At 34.2% G+C, this 19,863-nt stretch overlaps 2 protein-coding genes across 2 annotated transcripts; both read left to right on the top strand.

The window, feature by feature from the left end:
* Positions 541 to 11,900, top strand: LOC105161006 (exocyst complex component EXO70A1). The gene is made up of 12 exons (XM_011078553.2): positions 541 to 822; positions 2,199 to 2,294; positions 3,548 to 3,753; positions 5,344 to 5,592; positions 7,206 to 7,344; positions 7,418 to 7,630; positions 8,201 to 8,406; positions 9,108 to 9,308; positions 9,404 to 9,503; positions 10,692 to 10,801; positions 10,887 to 11,033; positions 11,257 to 11,900. Exons 1-12 carry the CDS (start codon positions 628 to 630, stop codon positions 11,372 to 11,374), a joined length of 1,980 nt encoding a protein of 659 aa, XP_011076855.1. The 5' UTR covers positions 541 to 627; the 3' UTR covers positions 11,375 to 11,900.
* Positions 13,621 to 19,298, top strand: LOC105161005. Its single transcript, XM_011078552.2, has 7 exons — positions 13,621 to 13,890; positions 14,033 to 14,144; positions 16,459 to 16,542; positions 16,752 to 16,791; positions 18,006 to 18,074; positions 18,199 to 18,308; positions 18,880 to 19,298. The coding sequence occupies exons 1-7, from the start codon at positions 13,692 to 13,694 to the stop codon at positions 19,013 to 19,015; spliced, it is 750 nt and encodes a 249-aa protein (XP_011076854.1). The 5' UTR covers positions 13,621 to 13,691; the 3' UTR covers positions 19,016 to 19,298.

The raw sequence follows: 19,863 nt of genomic DNA, 5'->3' as shown, positions 1-19,863 counted from the left end.
CAAAATATTTAATTTTTGTAAATTTGATATAAATGTGTGAAAAAGAAATAAATATCAAAGTTTTAATAAATATTGAAAATATTTTGAATTTTGTGGATTTTTTGGACTCGACGAAAACATTAATTTCTTCATAGATTGCATAATCGAATCTTTTGAGGCTTTTTTTTTTTAATTCTTTGAAATTGAATATTTTTTGTTGATAAACTAATTTATGAATACAATTTTTATTTATTTATACATGTAATAATAAAATAATTATGCATTTTTAAGAAATTAGAATTAATTTATACTTTTTCCGAATTGATAATAATAAATAATTAATCTTATTATTCTAATTACTTGTAAAATGGGATGGAAACCTAATATATAAAATAATTATACTTCTTCAACTGTTATTATTAAACAAAAATAAATAAAAATGGAGAGTTTTAGTCAGTAGTTCAAAGTATAGTCCCTAAAAACTAAATAACCATAAATTGGGGGGCTCTTATCTAATTTTCGAAAATACTTTTCCTACACCAAATGCTCTCTCTTCCTCTCTCTCTCTCTCTCTTGACTATTTTCTCCGTGTTTTCTCTCTCTAGTCTTTCCTTCAGAACCAGACAGGGATTTGGAGAGAGGAAAGAAATGGGAATTCCGGCGAGACGTGGTGGTGGTGGAGGTGGCGGAGGAGTGGTGGGGGTCGATATGCTGAGTGACAGAGCAGCACAGATGAGAGAGGCTCTGGTGAAGAGCCAGTCAATCACGGACAATATGGTCTCGATTTTGGGCTCCTTTGACCACCGCCTCTCCGCCCTTGAAACCGCCATGCGCCCGACCCAGGTATAAGTTTTTCCTTTTCTCTTTTGCTTCCCCAGCTTATTGTATGCTGAAGTTTGCTCTTCAGTTTTATATGGGATGTGGGGATGTTATGGTTTTGAGAGAACAGCTGTGATTTATCGTGGAGGCAAATAAATTCGTGATTTTTTTAGCTGGTGTAAGCAGAGGGAGAGAAGTTCAAAATTTCTGGATCTGTTCTCTTCTGTTACGTCTTTCTCCCTGTTTCCCCCTGTTTGGTGGAAGCTGGCATTTCCTTTCCCCCTTCCGAGGGGATGCTTCTAAGAACCTCATTTTACTTGGAAGATGGCAAGAATAATGGAAATTGAACTAGAAAGAAGATCTGTGCCATTTGTAGAATAGGGGGACTATGTGAAATCGTTGATCTGAGTTCTTTTAGTATATTAGCCCTTATATCTAAAGTTACATGACGCAAAATTTGAATGTTCTTTCTTCTGGTGTTTTTAACTGTCATTTCTTATTTTCTGATTCTTCGGTATCTGTTCTTATTATTCTAATAGATATTCTCATTTATATTTGCATTTGCCTCTTCAATGTCGTCAATATGAGTTGGATGATCAATTTTATAACAAAATTGTGATTTTTTCTCCGTGATCTTTCGTTGCCAAGTTTTATCGCAAAACTGTTGAAAACTTCGCGCGAAAGAAATGCAGCTGCGGTCATGCGAGCTCGTCATTATTTATCTGTTTTATTCTACTTATAGTCTCATGCCACTGAGTGCTCTGTCCATTGCATATGCTATTTCCTATTTGGAATGCCCACAAACAATTTCCTGTTTCATGATAATTTTCTTCCGTGAATTACCCTCTTTTTGAAGTATTGATGTGGCACCTCAAATCCAGTCAAAATGGGACTGTAAAATTGCGATGGTGGGAGTCTCATTTAACGGAATAGTAGAGAATGCATCAAGTTCTCTCATTTGCAGCTTTGCTTTGTTAATTTTCAAATTCATAAGAAGTTTAATAGATCAACCAACATAGTAAACACTTTCAAGCTCAAGTGAGTTGGAAATATAACTCGGTAATGTTTACTATTTAGAACTTTAATCGGATTGGTCTTAGCTGTTTTCTTGATTTACTTTGGAAAACTATGAGAAATGAACTGAAGTAATTACTGACCTTTGGTTTTTTAACGATTAATCACTAATAACAAGTGGAGGGACTTCTTGATGCGGTTCGTCACAATCCTTATGACTCAACATGTGATTTCTATTTAGCGTCCTAATTTTTTCAACTTGTTGGGAAGTCTTTTAGTTTTTTTTTTTTTTTTTAATTTCTAGCCATTTGACTTCTGCATTATGATATTTTCTTTGAGTTGCATCTCTTTTCATTTCTTAATTGGTGATCAATCTACTTTTGTAGATTAGAACACATGCGATTCGGAGGGCTCATGAAAACATTGATAAAACTCTGAAGGCTGCTGAGGTCATATTATCACAATTTGACATTTCTCGCCAGGTAAGATTCCACTGAATGCCTTACATTTTGTTGTTTGCTTGAACTTAGTTCTGTTCCAAGGGAGAAAAAGTGATCATCTCTGAATAAACATAAAATTAGGAGTTTTTATTTAATATAAATTATCATTAACTTCTTCTAACAATCTAATTGACATTTTGGCGTATCTATCCACCACTTCTGGATAAATCTTTACTAGCCTTCTTCGTTCATATCGAAATCAAAATGGAGCTTCCAGTTCTCGACTCTAATGGAAGACCACTGGCTCATACGTCATTTGTATATTTGCTTAAATTATTGAAATTATTGCTAAGAGATGTGAGGTTATTATTGAAAGTATTGCTGAATTTGCCACAAAAGAATGTTAATTTGCTTAGATAAATGTTCAAATGGTTAAATAAGTGGTGAAATTGGTAAAATATTGCTAACTTACTGAAGTGTGAATTGGATTAAATACTTGCTGATTTCTGCGAGCTATATATATATATTTGTTAGTTTCTGTCTTGTTTTTGTTTGACGCTACTATGCTACAAATATATAAGTATTTACACAATTATCCACCTTGCATTGGTAAGGCGTGCGCCGTGCCATGGCTCCAGGGAACTTTTCCGCTGTGGTTAGCCATGAGCTTTCAATACCTGTGTGGTCCACTTTTCCTGTATTGAATCTAAGCTCTTTTAGGTCACTGGATGATTGTAAAGATAACCTCTATTTGTTGCATATTAATATTATTAGATTATAATTAATTTAATTGAATATAAGAAATTGAGTTAGTGCAATTCATTGATATAATTTGGAATAGATATTACAATCCAATTATTTAAATATGTTACATGAGCAAGTTTTAGAAAGATATGAAAAAAATTGTTTTCTAGATATATGGGAAACTTACAGTAAACCACTAAATGATATGGCCAAATCAAATAGAAATAATGAAATATAGAATGGAAATCTTACTCCAAATACCTTTGCTAATGGATTGCTTCTTTCATATCTAAGCATGAACTTCGGGCATGGGCTTGATACTGACATAGGTTTTTGGTCGAGCAGGATTTAGAACTAATCAGTTGCTTTAATTTCAGGGAGGTAGCCTATATTTAGAAATTTTGTGAGGTTTAAAATGCAATGATCTGTTTTGTACTTGCTTTTGTTCTTTCTCTGCTATTTAGGAACCTGAATGATTACTTGGGTAGCATCATATTCTGTCAATTCTATATTTTTCGTTTGTTGACATCTTTGTTGTCTATTTTCTGTAGGCTGAAGCAAAAATACTTAAAGGGCCACATGAGGACCTAGAGAGTTATCTTCAAGCAATTGATCAGCTAAGGAAAAACATTCAATTTTTCAGCAACAACAAAAGCTTCAAGAGTAGTGATGGAGTGCTCAACCACACGAATAATTTACTTGCCAAAGCTATATCAAAGCTGGAAGAGGAGTTCAAACAACTTTTGTCGTCTTACAGGTTTGTTTTCATTCTTTTGTGCATGCTATGCTTGTCATATACTCTTTTCCTTTGCGTGAAAGTACATGTTGGTTGAGCTCACACTCCATACATGTCTTTGTGATAATGGGTTATGGTGCTGATCAGCTCTAACTTAACATGGTCACATGCTAATGACAAATTATTTGCATTATTCCTTATTAATTTGAGGCTAGAATACATTTTTATGTATGCTTATTATTGCAATATCTGGAGATGAGAAAATAGACTTGGTCATTGGTTATACAGGAGGCACTGTAATTAGTATATACCTAGATATATTTATATAGGACATACTTTATGCGAAAGGATTAATTTGTAACTGGCAGCTTGACTGTAGTATACAAAAAGTAGCTTAATCAAGTGACTGATATGTCATCAAGTCTACAATTGATTATGGGAGTGTTTTTTTCAGCTTTTGGCTCCCAAAAGCACTTTTGAAGTGTTTTAGATGCCAACTTCTGCCTCTGAAATGGCTAAAAAAAGCGCTTTTAGACCAAAAGTTAGAAGCACTTGGTGATGCTTTTAGCTGCTTTGGTTTTTTTGTAAATGTATTCAACTTTAACTTTTACTACTATACCCTTATTATAATAATCTTAATTCAACTTTACCGTTTTTAACTTATTTTTAAAAATTAATTGTATATTTAAAGTTGATATTGGAGTTTTCAAATATTTTGATAATAATTAAATTTAAATTTTCACATATTTACTATTTTAAAATTTTTATATTTATTTGCTTTATCATCTAATTACATTATTTCGTTCACATATTAATTTGATTAATTAATAAAGTATAATATATATATATTTGCAATCATGCAAGTTAATCAACTATTATATTACCTAGTGGGAATATTATTAAATTAAATATATATGTTAATATTTTTAAAAAATTAAATATGAAATATACTAATTGAAATAAAGTTTATTATTTATTGTGAAAAAATAATTATTATTGACAAACGACAAGTGAAATAATAAGAAAAATAGTATCTTTTTAATAGGGGCAAAACGGACTTTAATCAATTAAGTTTATTTTAGAAATGATTTTTCTCCAAACACTATCCAATTCAACTTTATCTGCTTTTCACTTTTTTTTACAAACAATACCCACTTTTGATTCTACTACAACTTTCAACTTTTTCTCTACTAAAATCACTTCTCTAAAAGTAGAAGCTTTTGCAAACACTCCCTATGCACCCTAAAATCAATATTGCTTTGGAGCATTATCACTTTAAAGTTCTTAAAATGCATATGAACGGCTGCTGGATAATTTCATTAAAGACAAGTAAACTCTCTTTTCTAAAAGTGTTCTTAGATGACATGTAGAATTCTCTATTGACAAATATGTCATACCTTATGGGGGATAGGTTTGTGATTTAACATGCTTTCCCCACTTTTAGTTATGATTTAATGAAGTCCATTCCTTTGGCCCCTTGTTATATTCATGTTTTAGATTATGTTTTGATGGTTGTTCCTCTAAGCTTACTCATTATAATGACCCAAGAATATGGACTATGCACTCTCATGTTACTTTTATGTAGTCTAAGTTGAATTTTCATATTTTCAGCAAAGCTGTGGAACCGGAACGACTTTTTGAGTGCCTCCCCAATTCTATGCGGCCATCATCAGGATCACCCGGAGATTCTAGCAGCAAACTTCCATCATCAAATAGTCATTCTGATCAAAACAATAGTGCAGAAAACTCTGTATATACTACACCAACACTAATTCCACCTCGAATTTTGCCTTTGTTGCATGATTTAGCGCAACAGATGGTTCAAGCTGGAAACCAACAGCAGTTACAGAAAATATACAGGTAGATTATTATCTCGATTTTTTGCTCAGGAGTTGTGTGGTGGCAAAAGTTTTGCTTTGTGTTCTCTATAAGAACATTTCTCCCTACATAAGTAACTTTAGAATCATTAGATGGTTTAAGATTAACTTTCAGATGTTCAGACTTTCTTGGAATTACCTGACCTTAATTGGATTCTACCACTCTTAACGTTTGTAAGATTTGGCATTTAAGGTTTTATCTTGATTGATCTAGTTGCCTCTAGCCATTGACATGTAAGCACGATCAGGATTTTGAAATGCTAGAAGGAAGTTAGTTGGTCACTCTTTCTGTAGGCATACATTTGCTTGTATTCTTCTTCTGGACTAGTAACTTAATGTATCCTCTTTCTTGCAACGAGAGGTCCAAGAGCAGCTTGTCAGTTGTAATTGATCCCTAGCCAGCCATCTTTACCTATAGGTGTCATTGAACACTATATTTGATATGCCTATTGTGCTTCTCTGGCGAGAGGTTGCCATCATATTCTCTGTAGTGGTCCTTTGAAGGCACTATGCTGCTTTGGCAAATATATGTATTTTAGAAAGCTGTTGTCTAATGAAATCAGAATCTCTTTTACATTTTAGAGCAGATTCTCTTCTACTTTTTCGCTGGGAAATTTTATGGAACTCATAAAAAAGATTGGACCCCAATAACACCATATACATATTATGACATGTAACACCAAAACAACCTTGTCTTTTAGGGCTTGGCAATGTTCTTCATTATTGTTCACTTTGTCTAGTTTAAAGAATCACGCTCCTGGTCCAAGACTAGTGTATGAACACATGCCAAGTCATTTTCATGTGTAGATTTCGCACAGATATTGAAGGGAAGTGTAAACTATGTGTGTCACTAAACCAAAAATTTGGATTTTCAGTACTCAGTTTTGGCTCGCTTAGACCTAATATGGGTGATGCTGAATCAGTTAATGACTTTGTAGGACTCCTCTTGTTAGATTTGTTTATGCTACCCCAGATATTGATTTTTCATTGCCTGTCCTGCTTCATTTTGGAAAATTATACTTGCTGTTATTATTTGAAGAAAGTTTTTTCTCGTTGAGTCTGGGGTGTGATAAGAATTCTAAAATCTGTGAGGATCACTAGACCATAATGTTAGCTGGAATATTGCACAGGAATCTTTGCTCTGCATAGTGAACCATGTGTGTCAAATATACGTTACATAGTGAATTAAATTTTGACGAGAAACTTCAATCCTCAAGTACTCTGGAATTTGAGTAACTTTCTTCTCCAAAATTTCACTATCTTCAAGAGTTAGAAACCTGTAGAGCCTCCAGTAGTTAACTGGAAGGTAAGGGTCATAACCTTTGGTTTGAGAGGTTCATCTATGGTGCGGAAGCTGAACTCTTTACAGCTTTCTGAACCTGTATAATCTTTTGTGGCTGGCTAATAGCATTTAAATTTTCATATCAGCATCTAGCTAGGAGCTTTCCCATGTATGTTTTGCAATCATCTCCACTAACCAAATTGTTGGGGATAGGCCAAGCTGCTGCTAATACATGTGGGGAAGTCAGTATATATCTGTCTGCATAAAATTCTTGCTTTTTTTCAATATGATAATACGTATTGTTTACTATTTAGGGATACCCGTTCTCCAGTTTTGGAAGAAAGCCTTCGCAAATTAGGAGTAGAAAAGCTTAGCAAAGATGATGTTCAAAAGATGCAATGGGAAGTTTTGGAAGCTAAGATTGGGAATTGGATTCATTTTATGCGAATTGCTGTAAGTTCTCTTGTCAATCAAGCGTCTGCTTGTTTGATCAAATTTGGTTTTCTAATTAATCATGCTCAAACAGGTCAAGTTGTTGTTTGCTGGAGAACGTAAAGTTTGTGATCAAATTTTTGAGGGCTTTGATCCTCTCATGGATCAATGCTTTGCTGAAGTTACTGCTGGGAGTGTTGCAGTGCTACTTAGCTTTGGAGATGCTATTGCCAAAAGCAAGCGATCCCCTGAAAAGTTATTTGTGCTTTTAGATATGTATGAAATCATGAGAGAGCTTCACTCAGAGGTAAGGAACAACTTGTTGAAATTATATTGTTGACAATTGGTTCGTGATCGCAAGCCAGTGGCAGGTTGTCACTGAAATCTCACTCCAGGAATTACTTTGCTTAGTTAAGATTGGCATGTATCTTTTTTTCTTCCCTTCCCACCAAAGCTTCCTCTGTCTGGTGCTTTTACTTTATTTACGATGGAGTGCTTACAGTTCACTTGCTCAGCATCCTGCAGCGGATTATAGTTGCTTCCTACAAATTATGATGATTTTTGTTTTCAAGTATTGGTTCTGAATCTCAATTTATAGTTTGGTCATCCATGTATAGCATAGTTGTACCCCTCTTATCAGTTGAGATTATTTTACTTTCTAGTTAGTTTATAGTTGACAGTTGGAAGATCCCCCTTTGTTGTGCTTCTTTGAATTTGTTGGCATCTAGTACTGACAATTTTATCACCATCATATACTTAACAACTCTATTTGATCTCCCATTTCATTTTTCTTGACTTGTATCTAAGGCTTCATAACATTACATGACCTGAAATGAAATGTTAATGAGTCAAGCTAACAAAAGCTGCATCTTGGCAGATAGAAGCTCTTTTTAGAGGTAAAGCTTGCAATGATATTAGAGAATCTGCCTTGGGATTGACAAAAAGGCTTGCCCAAACTGCACAAGAGACTTTTGGTGACTTTGAAGAAGCAGTTGAAAAGGATGCTACTAAAACTGCTGTTGCAGATGGGACTGTCCACCCTCTGACAAGCTACGTGATTAACTATGTGAAATTCTTGTTTGAGTAAGTGAAACTTACTTTACCCTTGTCCTATAAACCAGTATAACAAATATACCTGGTCTTCGATTTTGTTTGCGAAAAATAGGAAGGTTGATAATTTAAATGGGCACACTCCCAAGGTTAAGTTGTATAAGCTATGTATGACATTATTTAGTCATAGTAAAGTATGAAGAAGATGCCATTTGTTAAAGTGTATTTTTCTTCAACAGCAAATCTGAATCTAGTACAAAAATGTAAATCATGACATGATCCACTTACTTGTTGAAAACAAAACAAGCTATTAATTGTCGAGGGTGTACCTTTATATTTGTTAAGTTTTACTTACAAAAGACCGATTTTATTGCAATACTTCGGTAATTGCTGTATGATCCATTCTCAATCCATTTAAATTGCATCCAAAATCTTTATTAGCCATGCACTTTGTCCGGCTGTCTTTGTCCTTTTTCTGGTTGAAGTATTTTCTCGCATCTTTAGTTACCAAGCTCCAAGAGAAAATACATAAAGATTGGTTCAAAGCTACATATGCAAATTACCATTCATTTCCCAATAGATTTTAACTGAAATATTACGGAACTTGCTCTATATATGCAATTAAATATTCTTTAGCTTACCTCCAGCTGTAAGAATGCAATTTTCTCTTTATTGATTGAAAAAGCTAAGTATTCAATATGCAAATGCTCATTGTGTTCTTTATCATTTTCCAGCTACCAATCAACATTGAAGCAACTTTTCCAAGAATTTGAAAATGGAGATGGTTCAAATTCTCAGCTGGCTGCTGTTACAATGCGAATCATGCAGGCTCTTCAAACCAACTTGGATGGGAAATCTAAACAATATAGAGATGCCTCTCTGACTCACCTGTTTCTCATGAATAACATTCATTATATGGTCAGATCAGTCCGCAGGTTTTCTATCTGTCTCATTTTTATCTCTAGATCTTTGCCTCATTGCGAGCTAGTTTCTGTTTGCTAAATTGTTGGTTTTTGCTGCTTCCTTTAAGATCTGAAGCCAAAGATTTGTTAGGGGATGATTGGGTTCAGAGACATCGGAGAATTGTGCAGCAACATGCAAATCAGTATAAGAGGATTGCTTGGGCAAAGGTTTGTTGTTTTCCTTTTCATGATGCACATTAGTTAATCAGGAACTGATTATCTATAGCTCCCACTAATCCCAACGTAGGGATGTTATGTACCCTCCCAGAATAGATTGATGGTAGCTTAAAGGGGTCCTTGGCTAAGCTTAGTTGATATCTTATAAGCTCCTACATCTTAAAATATGTTTTAAAAGGTTAAAGATGTTGAATCTTATTTTGAAAATAAGATTTCGAAGTGTTTGGATAAATAAGATGTCATAGCTTATAAGATGTTAGAGTGTTTGACATAATAAGGTCTTTCTAGTCTAAGAATGACCAAAAAAGTCATCAACTATTACAATATAAAATCATATAAATAGAGAATTTTGATTTGGAGTGAAAAACGTCAATTGTATGACGAGTACAGGTGAAATACTAACAAACATATGAGTGTGTTTTTGTTTATTGGATGTTAAAGGTTAAAGAGATTATAAGATGTTTTAAAAAAGTTAGGTGGAGTTAACTTTTATTTTAAGAGCTTATAAGATTCAAAATATGTTTTTTTAAGATCTTATAGATGGGTTTCAAGAGTTTATAAGCTCTCAAACATTTTATAACATGTTTTAAGGAGCTTATAAGCTCAGCCAAACACCCCCTAAATGATATATCTCGTTGGCTGATATTTCATTTGATTGGTGGTCTATCCAATCCTGCGGACCTATTATGTGTGTTCAAGCTTACATCTCTTCGTCTGATCCCTAAATGCTTGGGAAATTTGCATAACTATATTTCAAAGGGGAGTTGGGGACCGACCAGCACTTCAAGTACTTGATGAAAATGGTGCATCAGAGTCACCTGCTAGATTGATTTTTTTTCTTTTTTTTTTTTTATTAATTTGTTAGTGGAAAGTGAGGCTCATATTTGCTGGGCTCCAGATCGTTAGGATAGAAATACGTATTATAGTAGTTTAAATCTCGTTTACTGTTATTTTAAAGTTTTTTCTTTTTAATTTCTGTGTTGCTGCTAATATGTATTATAGTAGTTTAAATCTCTTTTACTGTTATTTTAAAGTTTTTTCTTTTTAATTTCTGTGTTGCTGCTAATTGTCAAATAAAATATCGACCACTTTATGTGGAACTTGCTGACAGGTCTCAGAGAATCTACCACATTGTAATCCATTTCAAATTGTAACTCTATTTGCCTTTTTCTTCCACAGATTCTTCAGTGCCTTTCGGTTCAAGGCCTGACATCATCTGGAGGTGGTAGTGCTGTTAGTGCTGATGGAGGAAATAGTAGTGGAGTTTCTAGAGCAATCATCAAGGACAGGTGCCTTTGACTTGTTAATTCCTGGAAATGTTTGCTAATCGTTTTCTTGAATTTCTTAACTAACTTATTGCGGTGTATTCTGTAGATTGAAGACATTTAATATCCAATTTGAAGAGCTTCATCAAAGACAATCTCAGTGGACTGTTCCAGACACGGAGCTTCGGGAATCTCTGAGGCTTGCTGTTGCTGAAGTTTTGCTTCCAGCATACCGATCTTTCATTAAACGTTTTGGGTAGGTGCTCAGGTCCCTTTCAACAATTACCGACATAAATTTTCTGTGTTCTTGTACAGTAAGTACCTCCAAAAGTTACAAACTGCACACATGGAGATTCAACTCTGTTCCAGATAACAATTATCATAGCACATAACGGTTTCTCTAAGTGAAATCAAACTTAATTCATGAGTCATCAAATATATTTTGTGCGAGAGTATGATGCGGTTTTGACATTTGACAGGCCATTGGTTGAGAACGGTAAGAACCCCCAGAAGTACATTAGATACACGCCAGAGGATCTCGAACACATGCTTGGTGAATTTTTTGAGGGCAAGACATTGAATGAGCCAAAACGTTAGATTTTGATTCAGCTCTACTCTTCACCATAGGCTTTTCGGTCCTTGGATCTTATCATCACCTTCAGATGCATTAGAGCCCAATTTCTACCCGTGGATTGACAGGTGTTCTTGCTGTGCAACCTATACAAAATGTTGCGGTCGCATACAATAACAGAGGAATAAGGTAAAAAGAAGATGTAGGGTTGTCTTGGAAGCATCATGTCAATAATATGGATCCTTGTATATCCTTGTGTTGTTTTTCCCATGTCTATTATCAAGAATTTGAAGCTGTTTACTTGTGTTGTAGTATTGTACAGTGAAGTGTTTTGACAGATCACCTGTTCTTTGGTGGAGAATGATTTTTCAAAGTTACTAGCTATTATCTTCATATGTGAAATTCATAGCCTAAAACTATTGTTAGATTGGAGGAGTGGGTGGTGAAAACCAAACCACGAGTTCTCGTGGCAATTGAATTTGCCAGAACTTTGGTTAAGTGGGAAATGACTTGATGTTATATGTGTCCGTTATCGTTCAAGTTCATACATTACATAGTCCTTTGGTTTATAAACTGTATTCATTGATTGGTTTTGTTTGTTGGAAATCTGTTTATATTGTCTTTGGATTGATGGATTGGAGTTAAGGATTTCAAATTCATAATAATTTCATTTTCCCTTTTTTTTGGTGATTCTATGTTGCATTGTATTTCAAATCATTTCATCATTCTCATTTTGAGTTATATTTAGGAGAATTGTCCTATTTTATTGAAGCTAAAAGGAATTTCTCATTCTCACTCTGTTAATTTTCTGCCAAAAGGAACCTTAGTTTTAGGCTGATTCACAATATGATTTACAGAATCCTCCGTATAAGGAACATGATGCCATGGAAAAATAAATCTTACCTTCTCTCATGAATCTATTTCTAGGAAAGTATAATAATTAATATACAAATTGCCTATCATTAATTTAATTACACTCTAATACTCGGACATCTTCTTGTAAACTTTGGAGAGTATTTTGTCAATTGAATCTGACAAGCTAGGAGATTTGTGAGAGCTCCTTAAATACAGAGCTAGAGGAAGAAAACCAACCGACTCCCTAAACGTCAACCTCCAGCTGGAGAAGAAAAAAATCTATGAACGACAAGCAAAAGCGTGAACCAGAAAGTGTGACTTCAAACTAAGCAAAAATAGAGTTACTCTGCTGCGATTGGTGGTGAAGAAGAGGGGCATGTTTCAGTATCCCCCTCAAGCAACCAAGCAAATAGAAGTGGAAACAACTTCCTCAACACATCCTCAAGCTGCAGCTACCAGAAATGTGAGAAGGAAGGACAAGTCCTTCTTTCTATCTGTCTCGAACTAAGTGGCAGTCGATTTTCAAGTGTTTGGAGCGTTCGTGGAAGACGTGATTGACAACAATGTGAACTGCAACTTGATTGTCGTAGTAAAGAGGAATGGGAGTGGGAATGGAGATTTTTAAATCCTTTAATAAGAACGAAATTAATTGCAGAGCACAAACAACAACCTCAGACTTCTGTATTCTGCCTCTGTTGTAGAACGTGCGACAATAGGTTGCTTCTTGGTCTTCCAGAAAATCAAGGCGTTGCCCAAAAAAATGCAGTAGCTAGTCAGTGATTTGCGTGAATCAACGCAGCTTGTCCAGTCAGCATCACAGTTTGCTGTGAGCTCGAACAGATTATATGATGGAAAGAAAAGTCCCTCATCCGGGCAACCTTTTAAGTAACAAACCAGATGCAGTGCTACATCCATATGAACCTGATGATAAATACATAGTTTACCATGCTTTACTGGTGATTATACCTTCTTTTTTTAGCTAAAATACTCCTAATCACACATATTTATTGCTTTTCCAGCTCAAAAGATTTAATGAGGAGTAAAGATGGCAAATCGAGCTAAAAACAAAAATTTATGGCAATCAAGACTGAAGGAATAAATCCTAACAGATTTGCTGATCCGACTAGGCCTGCCAAGCTTAATGCTCCGGTCAACTCTGAAGAAAAAACGAAAGATGTGATTTAGGTGGAAGAAAAAGAAATGATTGTCTTATGATTTTGGAAAGAATTTCTTGGATATTTGGTTGATGTAAAAAAATAATTTACAAACTTAATTCAATCAAATATAAATAAATTATATAATAAATACAATTTATTTATTAAATAATTTATATTAAAAAATATTAATCATATAATAAATATATTAATTGGGTTGGATCGAATTTAATTTGTATAAAGAGGAAGCATAATTACTTATAAGAAAGGAGAAGTCGAGAAGAACAAGAGCTGCACACTTTTGACAAAAGCCAAGTGGCTGACCAGCCTGCAAATGGACAGAACTATGCCACGTGGCGTCACGACAAGCCTCAAGACCATTCTCCGCCACCACCACCACCACTCCTCCTCCTCCTCTGCGTCTGCATTCTCTCCATTCCCACTTCTTCTTCATCACTATTACTCTCTCTCATCATCCACAACCCTTCTTCTCTCATCCCTCAATTCCGACATGCAAAACAAATACCCACAAGGTAAACTTAATTGCTTTGCCTTTCTTTGATTTTAAATGTCTTTTTCTTGGTTATATATTTCAATTTTGACTGTTTCTGTGTATTTTAAGTCGAATGTTTCTTAGTTGAGTTTTATGTTATTTGTTGGGTTTTGGTGGTGAAGAGAGCGGGGAGGCTGTAGAGGATCATACCAGGAAAGGGTACAACACGGAAGCTTGTGAGTACAAACAGCCAAAACGTGTATCAGATCATATCATCCCTCATATTCTCAACCTGTGAGTACCATTCTCTTATTTATTTTATTTAAATTTCTTTTCTGTTTTTGGCTTTTTTGTGAAGTGGGTCTTGAATTTTATGACAACATCCAATGCTCATTTGCTTGATAGGCTGCTAACTTGTCTTAATTGAGGATGCTAGGGAATATCTATAGTTTGATTCTTGATTGATTGAACTAACTAGTGTATGGACTATAAGTTGTGGGGGATTCTTAGACAGTTTAAAGCAATATTTTCTTTGAATTTTTTTTTTTTTCATATTTTGGTATTATTATAAACTAGAATAATATGCTTTAGGATGGGAGTGAAGTAGTAGGTTTTTGGAACAAGCCCGGAAATAGTAAAAAGGTACAAACAACGAGACGCCCTAAACTTAAAACGGGCAATGCAATCTCCTGATGTAGGAAACAGTGAGCTTCTTTTTTAACGTGTTGTCATTCTTTTTGTTTTAGAGACACGGTAACAATTATTTCTTATACAATACTATTATTAGCTACGTAGTTTAAATATATATTGATAATCGTGAAGCAAAAATTCCACAACGGCTTGACACGTGAATGTAGGAATTCGTAAACTCAGGTCCTCCCCTTGCCATTGGATTAGCATCTCATTGGGTCCGGTTGAAGTTTCTAGTTTGCCGCATCACAATTTTTTGTTCATTTTTTTACAAACGCACCCATCATAGACTAACGCACTCATCCAAGTTTGAATCCCAGAGACCAATCCATTGGGCTGTCCTTTAGAGCCGTAGGGTTGGTTTGATGGTTTATGGGGTGATAGCCAATTTGACTGGTTGCTATGAGGATTTTCTATTGTAAAGCTAATACCGTTGTGTTACGGTCATTCAAGCTACACTAATAAAAAACGAAGCTTGACTTGTTCCGGTTCCATGTGCATTTAGGATTTGTTTGAAATAGTTTAATTTAGTTAAATGCTTATCAATTTTCTGCTGAAAATAAGTTGAAAAAAGTACTTTCGATTTTCAATTCATGATTTTGAATGGTTTAAACTAAACTAATTTAGGCAAAAGTTACAATCTTCTTCCCACCAACTTTTGTGACTTATTACTAAAATTATAAATATTACGTTTTTTTTTTTTTTTTTGTATTGTATAATGTTCCATCTTTAACTTTTTTCAACTTTTTTCTTTTGTTTTCTAGCACTCAACTTTCATTATATTTAAGCAACCAAGAATATTCTGATTTAGGGTTAATTATACTTAGACCTGTTTGAAAATACCAAATTACACTTTTCCCAAAAAAAATTCAAAATTACACTTAGACCCTATTATGTTTACTCATGGCCCCCTTCCATTAGGGTTGAAAGAAAAATATTGACGTTAACAAAAAAATTCATAAAATTTCAATGTTGTCCCTCATTTAACATCCCCATATATATATTTTTGTACTTATAAGCGGATAAATGTATCACATATACACAGAGTGAGGATAACATTATTGCGTTTTTCCCTTATAAGTACAAAATTATAACATGAGAATGTTTAAAAATGGAGATTTATGTAATTTTTGCTAACTTCATCATTTTTTGTCCAAACCATAACAAAAGGGGTCAGGGGTTAACGATGAATTTTAGGAGGGGGCGTAAGTTTGATTTTGATTTTTTTTAGAGAAAGTATAATTTTACATTTTAGAGGGAGTCTCAATGTAGTTAACCCTCTGATTTATTGTAATTCGTCATCAGATTGTCTTACATGTGAGACGGGATTTTAACATATTAGAAGACTAATTCCAACACAATTCTTTCTAAATGAATATTCTGTTGAGATTACATGCTATTATATTGTAATCAAATGAGAGCAAAAAAAACTTTCACAAAATCATAAGTTCGATGTTTTTTTTTCTTAAGCGATGAACTATTATTAATTGGAATAATTTGATTACAATCATTCCTATTAAATCTCAATAGCTAACAAACAAAATTACAACAGTCATACCTGATCAACAATATCAGATAAATGAAATCTAAACAATACCTACTATTACTGAATATTAATACCTAACAAACACAATTACGACAATCATACCCTAATCAACAATATCAGATAAATGAAATCTAAACAACACCTACTATTACAGTAGACAACACCTACTTTGCAGTAGAACAACATCCAACGCATATAGTGGGGTTCGGACCGATGACCCTTAAAGTTATTGGGCCTCAGCTTCACCAATTGAGCGAGGCCTCATTGACCACAAGTACAATGTTAATCAACAAACTTTTCTTCCTTTAAATTAAGATTACGTGCTAATTATACGTATAATTGGTTTCAATACTTTGGTTTTGATGATTTCAGTTATGCATCACGGGCAACACCTCAAGATTTTGAAATGTACGCGCCACACGCAACCTTTGAAGATCCGCTAATGTGTGCGCATGGGTAAGCTTTACTACTCAATAACGGCTTCTTACTATGAAAATACACTATCAATGAGGAATCCCATCTTGATTTGGAAACTGAAAAGTATATGTTGAAGTCATCGTTGTTTCATACTCTACGCAGAGTTGAGGAGATGTGTTGATCATCCCTATGTTTCATACTCAGTTCAGAATTGCACTGATCATCCCTATTTTCTGTGTTGCTTGCAGGGTAAACCAGATTAAGTCAGCATTCTATTCGCTTGCCAAGGTATCATGTTTTATTTTCTAGTCCATCCCATGTTTATGATTTTGTCCTAGTCGATTGAATGTTGACCTATGTCAAAAGATGTGTCTGTACATTATCGTTGTTTGAAACTAAAGATTCTATAATACGTGAGGAGGGTTAAATTGAACGGATCCTTTGGCGAAAACACTAGTATAGCCAAAGAACCCCATGAATAAAATAGATGGCTGCTTGACCCCCTGAACTCTTAGAGAAAGGGCATGTATGGATTGGATTTTCTATTCCAAATTATATTGCATTTTCTACTCTATTTAACATTACAAGCTACGTGAATAAAATCTTTTATTAAATAAAATTAATCACGTAATCTTGCTATATGTGGCTTGCAATATAATATGGAATAGAAAAATCTAATCCGAGCAACGGGACCCCTGATATGGGAGGCAATCAGCTTCTTCTATAAAATGTAAGTGAATCGCATTGTTTTTCTTTTATTAGCTTAAATTTATGGAGGTTTTTGCCTATTAGTATTTTTCATGAGGGGTAAAATGCAATTAACTCTATCTTAATTAGGAAGTGTTCTTGTTTTCTAAATTTGTCTCTTGGACAATCAGAAAATAAGTATGCTTTATCTTTAACTTTAATTTATAAAAAATGATTTTAAATCTATTAAATCAGTCTTGTGTTAGAGCATCCCTAAAAATAAATTGGAACCAATAAATTTGGGACAGAAACCACATTAAATTTCTACTTTATGGCATTATTGAGTTATTGTGTGGGGGAAATTGCAGTTTCATCCCATAACTTAAAATTCGTATATTTTTAGTCTTAATGTTTACAGTATTCTCGAAAATAGTCTCATAACTTTAAAAAAATTCCCATTTTCAGTCATATTCCAATCAACTTTTAGAAAATTGACGGAAAAAATTACATAAAAGTCAGGTGGCTGGTACCCTCTATTCCGAAAAGATAAGGGTCATGTGACTTGTACATGTTTTTCCCCGTCAATTTCCTAATGGAAGTTGGCAGCAGGACTAAAAATGAGAAACTTTGCAACTTATGGAACTATTTTTGTGAATTCTTTGAGCAATGTGATTGAAAATGTACTGGACCTAAATTATAGGAGAAAAGAAATGCAATTTCCCCTATCGTGTTATGAAGAGTTGCTACTCAGAAAGAAGTTCTAGGAACATAATTTTTCTGCCTTATGTTCCAAATTTCTCTTTTATTTACTTCAGGTCTTTAGTGAATCAAGAATCGTGAGCTACAGTATCGAAGAAAATGTAATTTCACCAGGGAAGGCGGAGGTGAAAAATCGAACTATCATTTTATGTTTCCGTTTCTATGTGATAACACAATTTTGCATTTTTGTTTTTGGACTATGTTTCACCTCGTTTTTCACATTCTTTTAATGGACGTTCGGTCATCCAGATACTGATAGACAACAAACAATACTACAAGTTCCTGGGAAGGGATATAGACTTGACATCACTCATCAAACTGTACACCGAGGATGGAAAGATTGTTCGTCATGAAGATCGGTATAAATGCATATCACATCCTGTCTATTCCATTACTTCCCCACTCTTCATTTTGATGTGTTTGAAATTCAGACAGTTCAGAAATGACATTATTAGACCAAATTATTTTCAAGTTTAGAGGGCTTTCTTAAGACATTTTATAGTTGTTTCAAAGTTTATTAAGTTGGTATATAAGTTTTCTCAAAATGTGAGCTTATACCCTATTCTGGAAAAAGCTAACGAGTTTCTAGCTTAATTTTAAGATTGGATCGAACTGCTTCAATTTTAGTCATATTAGTTACAAATTTGTCATCAATAACATGTTATAAGTTCCATAATCTTATTTTATTTAAATACTTCAAAAGCTTATCTTCTAAAATAAAATCTAACGTCTTATAAGGTATATGCATTTATAATATTTTTAAACCCTGATATCCTCTTAATTCATCCAAGATTCGAGTAGGTTCTTTCCTAGATAAATTTTGATGGCTTGAAACAACACATATATAGTTTTAGTTTGCTCTTGTGAATCTGGTAATTGAAGGTGATGCAGACGGGACATCTCGCTCAATATTTGCTGAATCTGTAACAGGTGGGACAAGAAACCTTTATGGAATAGAGAGACGGTAAAGGCACCGTTGGTCGGGCACATCATCGAGGCGAGTAAACGGGCGTCCATGTTTGCGACCCATGCTTTGATGAGGTTTGGAAAGGACCCAACTACATAAACTATGCAAACTCCCTTCACCCTTGAACTAGTGTTGTTTGTTTCTAGGCCTTATCATAATCTTCTATAGTTTTGTGATATGTTGAATGAAGTATGTGAGAGTAGCCCCTCGGGGTGTACACAGTTGTCGGGCAGAGCTACTTTGGTTGTGGTGTAACCTTAGGGTTGCATTTTAAGGACATTCAAGTATCGATGTAGCAAATTTAGTCTATTATGTTTTAGATTTTGTGTAATTTTATTCTATTGTCCATCGGAAAACTCTATTTTTCGTTGGAACTTGATCATGTGGGGGCTCAAGTGACCAAGAAATTGTATATATTGTATATATATTATATATATTTGTATCTTAAGATGCACGTGGACTGAGTTGGACTAAACCAATTAAGAATTGATTGAATCAATAAAAGAATAGATTGGTTCTGCTCAGGTCCACTTGGGACCGGGTCAGTCCCAAGACTCAATATTGGGGACCAGTCCAACATAGTGGCCCAGGACCACTTGGTCCTGGACCGGACCCGAGTCGGGCTTGTTGGGTCTTTTTATTTTTTGAAGTTTATTATATATTCAAAACTACTAATTTTTTTATATATAAATTTTTGTGTGATTTAATTTATTATTTATTTATTTTAAAAGACAATTATAATTTTAATTAATTCTTTATAAGAAAAACTCAACATCACAAAAATAAATAAACAAGCATATCGGGATTGATGCGGGCCTGGTCTGGGTTTGGGCCGATCCATGGGCTGAGCCCGAGTTTAAAAATGAACCCAATTGGGTTGTATTAAGATGCACATGTATGAATTAAAAATGGGTTGTATTGAAAATAGGTTGGTTCGGATATAATTG

Source organism: Sesamum indicum, linkage group LG4 (genome assembly GCF_000512975.1).
Source record: "Sesamum indicum cultivar Zhongzhi No. 13 linkage group LG4, S_indicum_v1.0, whole genome shotgun sequence".
NCBI classification, from domain to species: Eukaryota; Viridiplantae; Streptophyta; class Magnoliopsida; order Lamiales; family Pedaliaceae; genus Sesamum; species Sesamum indicum.
Note: the sequence above shows the minus strand (reverse complement) of the source record. Positions and strands in the feature narration are given on the sequence as shown.